The following is an 8,315-nucleotide window of genomic DNA, read 5'->3' as shown; positions in this document are numbered from 1 at the left end:
CAAAATAATTGCACACCATCTCCCGGAAGTGAGCTACACCGACGAAGTATAAAAGAAGGTGTTTTTTGTGTTGCTTGTGGGATACAAGAATCCATCCATCACAGATTCTGGACATGCCCACAATCCATGAAGTTTTTGAAGATCATGCACTCAGAGAAGGGGGGTTCCGGTGGCGGTCCCGCCGGTTAACATGCGCTCGCAAAGTGCACTATCAGGGTGGCTGCTAGAGTGGTTTGCTGAAGCCAGAGACGAGGAGAAATCCATTATGGTTCAGAGTTTGTATGGACTTCGGTTGGCAAGAAATGAGGCAAGGGACGGGAAAAGAATTGCTGACGTGCGTACTGTGGCCGCTTCGGTGATCAGCTATAAGAGCATGGTTAATAGTATAGCCAATGGTGGGCATATGAATTTTTCATGTCACTTATAGTCAACCTTATAGCTCGCTCATACAATAGTTAGTCATATTAGTATGTTATATTATTAATATATGGCCTACATGTTTCTCTATAAAGAGTGTTGGAGCTCGTGCTACAGCCGGCTGTAAGTTTATAGCCCGCTTCTCCTCTCTTGCCTTTTCGCTCTCATCCAATTCAGCCAAAATATATTATTTAAAATCTTACAACCCGCCTACATCAACTTATTATACTTGCTCTAACTACAAGAGGCACACAGTACAAGAGAAACAAACAAAGGCTACCAAACCGACATTGGTCGAGAAGTGGAAGCCGCCGGAGAGGGGCTTGGTAAAGGGCAATGTTGATGATGCTGTATCAAAAGTGGGCAACAAGGGAGAAGATGGAGTGGTGTTCTGGGACCATCAAGAAGCCTTCAGAGGTGCAGTGTGTCAACACTTCCCTGCGATCACTAACCTAAAACTTTCTGAGATTCTGGCTTGCAAACGTCCAATCCAGGTTGCAGCGGAACTGGGGATCCAGAAGCTCCATCTCGAGACGGATGGTTTGGCGGTAGTGCGCATGGTGAATGAACCGGGGAAGAATTTATCAGCCGTCGGCCTAGTATTACAGGAGATCAAGACGTTACTTCAAGATCGGCAAGATGTGAAGATCACCTGGACGAGGAGAACGGCTAATCGAGTTGCGCATGTATTGGCTAAAGTAGGTGTTGGTGACACACGGTGTGAGGTGTGGCATACAGAGTGTATCCTGCACTCCGAACGTCTCCATCCCAAAATAAATGTCTCAACCTTTAGTACAACTACTAAGATTGAAACACTTATTTTAAGACAGAGGGAGTATAAAAAAAGTTATACTAAAATTGAAATACTTATTTTTGGACGGAGGAAATATAAAAAGTTTGATTTACCCTTAAAAAACTCCCTTTTATGAGGTGGGCTCTCTTCTCTCAAAGTTGAGTATTTTGCCGAGTTTCTTAGAGATAATTGTCTCATGTGCCTAGATGCTACAAGCCATAGTTGAGGTGTGATAGGAACTACTTTAGCACGCAGACACTAGAGTAGAGTGATGAGCTTGGATTGGGGAGGTGTAGACACTAATAAAATAAAGGCCCCTTATGAATCCACATCATATAGATTTGTTATGCTAATTATTTATATTCTTCTCTATAAATTTGGTCAAACTTTATAAAGTTTGACTTCGTCAACTCTAATATGCAAAGTAAATAAAAACGGAGGGAGTACATTACATGCTGCTATATAGCCTAGGACATACATATATTACCCTAGTCGACCTTCCATAAATGGGTTACCGACAAATTCGGTTAAATGACCAATTCACCGATTAATCTCTACTCAACACCCCGCCGATATATTTTGAACATTGTATAAGTGTCATCACAAAGAAAGAAAACAAATTATTACCTTGGATATTTGAAGTTTTATATAATTTTAAAGTTTCAACTTGCACCATTTAGTTTCAAGTTTAGACTAGGTTCTTGGTAACAGGAGGTAAACACGACTGCACAAGATTTAAATCTCTACATAACATCATCAGGGTCGAAGTTTGCTACAGGGTACAGATATGATATTGCCTCCCAAACACATGGATAATAAATCTCTGATAATGATAGTCTTGTTTTTAGCTCGATATTAAGCCATCCCACCACTAGTAGCCGTCCTGATAATCTGAAACAAGGCTGCAAAGAACCAATTGTGAAGGGAGTCAGATTTTCTATTGTTTATTTAGATCATTAGCTTCTCATCTTACTAAAGAAAGGCACGATACTGAAAGGGTAAATCAGGTGCAGTTTCCATTTCCCTTGGTAATATATGCTCAAAGTTATATAAAAACCAGAAAATCAGAAAGCACCCCAAAATACATAGTGAAATATGTTGAATATACTATTACTGCTTTTTCCTACACAGCATGGGTTGCAATGAGATCATGAGAGAATCTCTACAACCTGGGATAGAAGAAGGTGTAACTTTAACATAAACGCAATGGGTTTACACCGTTACTGTAAACGGTACGGGCAAAAATCAAAATCTGTTTGGTTATCAGATCAGATGTAAAGGTAAGAGGGAAAGCTGGGAAGAAAACTGGAACCCATCGGCCATGGCGCAGGGAAGAAAACATGAACCCATCGGCCATGGCGCAGGGGAAAAGCACAGCTGGGAAAAAGGAGAACTAAGGCCACTGTCCGCCCGCTACTGCTGGGATGTCTCCGCCGCAGCATGCTCAAGTGGGGAAGATCGAGACCTTGGAAACCAGGGCTGGCAGCAACTCGGTGGAGGTTTGGGTGGGGACTGGAGGAAGAGATCTGCGACTTGGAGATCAGGGGCCTCCGCCATTAGCGCCGCAACTCGCGGAGGACTCGTGGGCAGTTAGAATTTCTGTGTTGGGGACGGGGGCGGTATCGGGCTAAAACTGCCCTGGGATCCATTTACATGGGATCTGTTTACAGAGAAAGAAAACCAAACACAAGTAACGGTAAGAGGTTGCATCGTAATCAGATACCGGACAAAAAACTGCGAACCAAACACCGTCTTAGTGTCAAGGGCAAAGTAAGAGCAAAATCAATGCTTCAATGATAAACCAAAATACATGTTATTCACCTCTGCCTGGGGTGCACAGAATCAAACAGCAGTAAGTTTCTCATGACAGCGGAACTGCTGTCATATCGAGATTTAACATTCCAGGTTTGGTGAGGCCAATCGAATCAAGTACTCAAGGGGCTTGACCTCCTCCTCCTGAGTCTAAGCGTAACAGTCGCAGTGGATCCTTCAGCGATTGCTCATCAGAGCAGATGCGGTGTCGAAACTTGATTTCGAGTTGGGCTCGTAATTTTGTCGAGGATAAGAAATGAACAAAGGAGTTGGGTTCGTTGTTTCGTTGATGATAAAAAATGAACAAAAGGAGTTGGGCTCGTTACTTCGTTGAGGATAAAAAATGAATGAAGGAGGGTAATGTTATCCTTACTCTCAAACATTACATGGTCTTCAAGCTGAAGTCGGAGCTTCATAACCTCAACCAAGCTAGACCATAACCAAATTAGAGCCTAGTTACAACCAACCCTTAATCAGATAAGCGAATTAGGCCACTAATGGGGACCCTTTTAAAAGACTTAGAAAGACTAATTAGCCCTCCCTTATGAACACACCAACCATAGGTAGGTGGAGAACTCACTTGGAGAGCTTCATGATGTCTTGACCGAATAAAGATTGTCCATTATAGAGCTACAAATGCTGAGGGTCATGACTTGGCCAGCCTAGAGATGGAAACAACTGATCCCAGGTAGGTCCAACAGAATAGTCATTCCCCTTCTTGAATCATTTGAAGTTTCACTGCAGACTTTTCTCTGAATTCATTTGCATTTCACTTTTCAGGACATCCCTCTGCATCCCGAACTCCAAAATGAGCAAGTCAGATACTAACTCTATAAAGGACAGCCTGGGATGAATGGTGTACTTTTGCAGCTCTAAAAACAAATGAGAAGGGAACTTCAAGAAATCAGGGGGAGTTGTGGACTGAGTGGAGATGACAAGAGGGCTGCACGAGTTAAGTGGCAGCAGAGGTTACCGAGTGCCGCAAAGCATCGTGGAATAAGTGGACAAGCAAGCAGTTTCTACCAGCTTGAACTGCTCATAGCTGAGAGCGGATATCCTCTCTGGAGGATTTGCTAATATAGTACACCACAGCTTAGCTACAGCAACTGTGTCACTCACTGGAGGTTGACAGCCCCGACCTAAATTGCAGTGGGGCAGAGAACACTGGGCTAGTGTGCTCACTGGTCCCTTTTGCCACTATAGAGATGTTTCGAGCAATGATATGTCTACCAGAACCAATCATAGGGTTAATATGGATGGAGGAAGAAAAGGTTCACTGAATAGGGTGTAACTCTTTTAAAGAGCCAGCATTTCGTACATGCTCAACTGTCAGAACTCACAAAGTTAACTCATTGTTTACAGTAGCTATAGAGACATAGAATATGGTAGATTTGTGCACAAAGAAAAGATGCAGCATAAGGATACCTAAAAGGATCAAACAGAAGGGAGATTAGAAAAGGTTATGTAGGAAGCTCACATGATCCTATGACGACAAAGATGAAGAATCCAAGCACGATGGGTCCAACAGGATAGTCATTCCCCTTCTTCACAGTAGTTTCAGGCACTGAGCCCCTCTTTGTAATGTTCTTCTGAAACTTCGCACTCTTCCTGTCAGCAAGACGCCTTGAAGTAGTCTGCGAAGGAAATGAAACCAATTTAGTATACAGAACATAACAAAATGCCATGGACAAAGATAGCACAAACGCATTTAAATCCCTCAGATAAGATATCTATTTTATTCTTCGATAACACAATATAGACAAACAAAATATTTGGTTACCAAAAATATATATTCTCATGCAGTTAGCATTAATCAGTTAAGACAAGGATCGCACCTAAATCATGTGAAAATTAAATTTTCCTCACGTCCATGATAAATATTAATAATGGTATCAATTACTTAATCAGTATTTTGGAATTGTGCTGCCGATAATGATGATTTGTAAATCATAACACATCATAGAATTTACTGGTTCTCTCTAACTTAACAATTCAATTTTCACCTTATCGGTTGAAAACTATTATTACCACAAATTAGCATCATTGGCTTGGCCAGCCTGACCAACTAACTCCACTTTTGTCGATAGCCTTTTATGCTTGCTTCTTTCAAAAAACGTAATGGGTTCATTCACAAGTAAAAAGCAAAACAAGCATCAGAAGGGAGGAAAGCTACTCCCTCCGTTCGGAAATACTCGTCGAAGAAATGGATGTATCTAGACGTATTTTAGTTCTAGATACATCCATTTCTCCGACAAGTATTTCCGAACGGAGGGAGTACTTATTGTGGATTTTTACTAAACTCGTAACGTAACTAGAATAGTTAAGTCTCTTTTGGACAAGCAGAACAAGCATATAGAATTGGTTTGCTGGCTTGCTTGAAGAGCTTTACTTGCACCCCTAGTTACGCAGAAGTGCAAGCACAGAAGCGGATGACCAGACCTTACAACATACTCAAAAAAGTATTCTATACTGGGGTCTGTACTCCAACCGACCTTAAAATGCTCATAAAGCTCTTCCCCTAAATCAAACGGTGGTAGCTCAACAGCAAGTAGAGCCCTAACAGAGGTAGTAGATGGTAGTTACCAAAGCAGGGCATCAATTAGCAAGATCAATTTATTGCAGATTCGCAACTGCAGCACAGCATGAGACATTCAGAAAGCAATGAGCTGTAGACTCTCAAGGCAAAAGCATCAAGAGCCACGAGTACACAGGCATGTCCAAGAACAAGAGTTAACAAACACGATGTTTAGCATTTAAAAGGTTGATGAACCATTATCCTTCAGACTGGCAAAGATTCATATTCAACAGGTTGCATAGGCATTGGTACTAACAAAAAATTTCTTATTAAACAACCTGAAAAATAACCCCAGCTTCTATTTCGCTTCCTAACAGTAAGCAACAAAGCCAACAAAAAAATAATTCAATCCTTACAATGAGCATATTACGTAAAATACATGTTATAATTGTAGTACTAAAATGCTGAAGCTAAAAATCCATAATGCTTATTTCTTGAGCTTAATGGTCGATATAACAGGACTCGATACTGGACTAGTTTTTCAATAGACTACATACAGAAGCGGGAGATCTGAGAAAACACTTGCAGAAGACTGGCTCTGATGAGAAAGCAATATACTCGGAAAAAAGATGGTCAATAGTACTGCCTCCGTTCCTAAATATAAGTCTTTTTAGAAATTTCAATATGAACTACATACGGATGTATATAGACGTATGTTAGAGTGTAGATTCACTTATTTTGCTACGTATGTAGTCCATGTTGGAATCTCTAAAAGGACTTATATTTAGGAACTGAGGGAGTATATGTTAGATCGCCATTTATTTTTCAGTCTTTGTACGGTTCAAATTTCAAAATCATCAGCATCGTTGGGTCTAAAGGAGAAAAAAGGAGATTGGTCGGTGAAGAAAATAATCTTAAGAGTTATTTCAGCGGGCATTTAGTTAGAACGCACATGTTCTCTTCACCATACATTCCAATGGACTAGACAACATTCATGCCAACGTATCAATGTCCAGCTTTGCAAGAAAACAGATTGTACAGGTGCTAGTGCACTAACCAGGGCTAAAATCTGTGCGTTAAAAATAGTAAACCACCTACAGATCCACCATAATTAACTAACCTGAAGTATACAAATCTATGATCTCTATCCAAGGTAAATATGCCCTAACCGAAACTCGCAGATCGTCACAGCACAGATCCACGCGGATCGATCACCGAAAACCGCAACCAAAAATCCCCAAGTCAACGCCCTACTGATGCCCCATCCCGGAAGCCAGATTTCGGTAGGTTCGATCGAAACAACCCCACCCCGCATCGCCCAGTATCAATCGAAATCGATTGCTTATGCATGCATATCATGTACCACAAGGGGAATATGAGAAACCGGCGCAAATCCTCAAGACGCGAGCAGAATGAGGAAATCGCACAGACCGCTGCGCGGAGAAGACACAGATCTTTGATCGCCTTACCATCCTTGCTTGGCGGGGCAGGGGAGCTCGCCGGAGACGATGTAGGCAGCGGACGGCGTCCGCGGGATCGGAGCAGGTGCCGGAGGAGGAGTGGGAGATGCCGGATGCGGGATCAGGGGCGAAAGACGGGGGGTTTGTAAAAATATCCTCTCACGACCCGAAGATTTCCTTTATGGGCCTGCTGGAGTGACCCTGCCGGCCCAATTTACCGGCTGACGGCTTCAGTTTCTGTTTCCGGTTATACAGGTAATAACCGTCTATCTGACCATCCAATTGCTCTTTTTTCCTCACTCTTTTCGTCCATTCTTGTTGAGATGCTACTCTTCTTTTGGCTAAGGCTATGACGTGTTCCTCCGCAACGGCATGATCCGGTGAGAAAAGATGATGACTCTAGCGGTTCAAACCTAGCGGCGCTTTTTAAACAGTATATATCCGTTCATATAAAGGAGACAAAGTACCTCAATTGCTAGAAAAGTCATGGAGAACAATATGGCGCGTGGTAGTGCAAAAAACTCACATCCACGCCTGCATCGCTCTTGGCAGCGGCTCGGGCGGGACCCTAGCCGCAGTCGTCCCCTCCCCCACCTCTTCCTCCCTCGAGGTCGTCGGAGGACGCTGACGGACTAAGCCAACTCGACAGACAGCGGTGGGGGTGTTTCTTCGTGTATCGGTGCATCCTTGCGTTGGAGGAGGCTCGGCCTCGGGAGAGTCTGATCTCCGGTCTGGGTTCACCGTGGGGTAGCGAGTGTTGCGGATTTCGACCCGGTGTATCCATCTTGCAAGTCCCCGGGACAAGGTGGCAGCTCTCCCGCCTGGCGACGGCTGCATGGTGGTGCGGCAAGGAAGGGTGCCATATTTGGTCGGTTCGATAGTTCTATCTCGCGGGCATTAGCAGGAGATGAGGTTGGAGGTGGCACCGCATGGGGTTTGGCAGTCACTGTGTTGGGGGTGTGCGGGGCCAGTGGACGTGCCTCCCTGCATTGGCCGACGGTGTGGGAATGGTGGTTTGCTTGCTCCAAGCAAAAGCATGGCTAGTGCTTTCCGCCAGCGACGGCGCACGTGGACATCGTTATCCTCCTTAGAGGCGGGGTTGATGAGATTTGCGCACCCTCAACTCCCATATCAAGTCTTTAGGTGAAAGCCTAGATTTTTGCTGCAAGGAGCGACAACATCATCTTCAGCGTTGTTTTCTCATCTTTGGGGCACTATCTTGAAGACTGTTTTTGCTTGTGCTTCCTTGGTGTTGGACGTGTTCGACATCGCGGTTGGTAGGTGCACAGTCGATGGAGCGGGAGTGGCGTTGCAACTT

General features: G+C 43.7%; 1 protein-coding gene across 1 annotated transcript; it reads right to left on the bottom strand.

Moving 5' to 3' along the window:
- Positions 1-1,821: 1,821 nt before the first annotated feature.
- LOC123119888 (probable stress-associated endoplasmic reticulum protein) lies at positions 1,822-7,262 on the bottom strand. The gene is made up of 3 exons (XM_044539851.1): positions 7,007-7,262; positions 4,500-4,656; positions 1,822-2,112 (listed from the first exon to the last, which is right to left on the bottom strand). Exons 1-3 carry the CDS (start codon positions 7,007-7,009, stop codon positions 2,066-2,068), a joined length of 207 nt encoding a protein of 68 aa, XP_044395786.1. The 5' UTR covers positions 7,010-7,262; the 3' UTR covers positions 1,822-2,065.
- Positions 7,263-8,315: the final 1,053 nt, after the last annotated feature.

This window comes from Triticum aestivum, chromosome 5D (assembly GCF_018294505.1).
Source record: "Triticum aestivum cultivar Chinese Spring chromosome 5D, IWGSC CS RefSeq v2.1, whole genome shotgun sequence".
Classification (NCBI taxonomy): domain Eukaryota; kingdom Viridiplantae; phylum Streptophyta; class Magnoliopsida; order Poales; family Poaceae; genus Triticum; species Triticum aestivum.
Note: the sequence above shows the minus strand (reverse complement) of the source record. Positions and strands in the feature narration are given on the sequence as shown.

Coding starts and splice junctions, on each gene's coding strand:
- LOC123119888 (XM_044539851.1), bottom strand. Junction 2,113..4,499: donor CTTTGTCGTCATAGGATCAT/GTGAGCTTCCTA, acceptor GGTTCTTTGCAG/CCTTGTTTCAGATTATCAGG.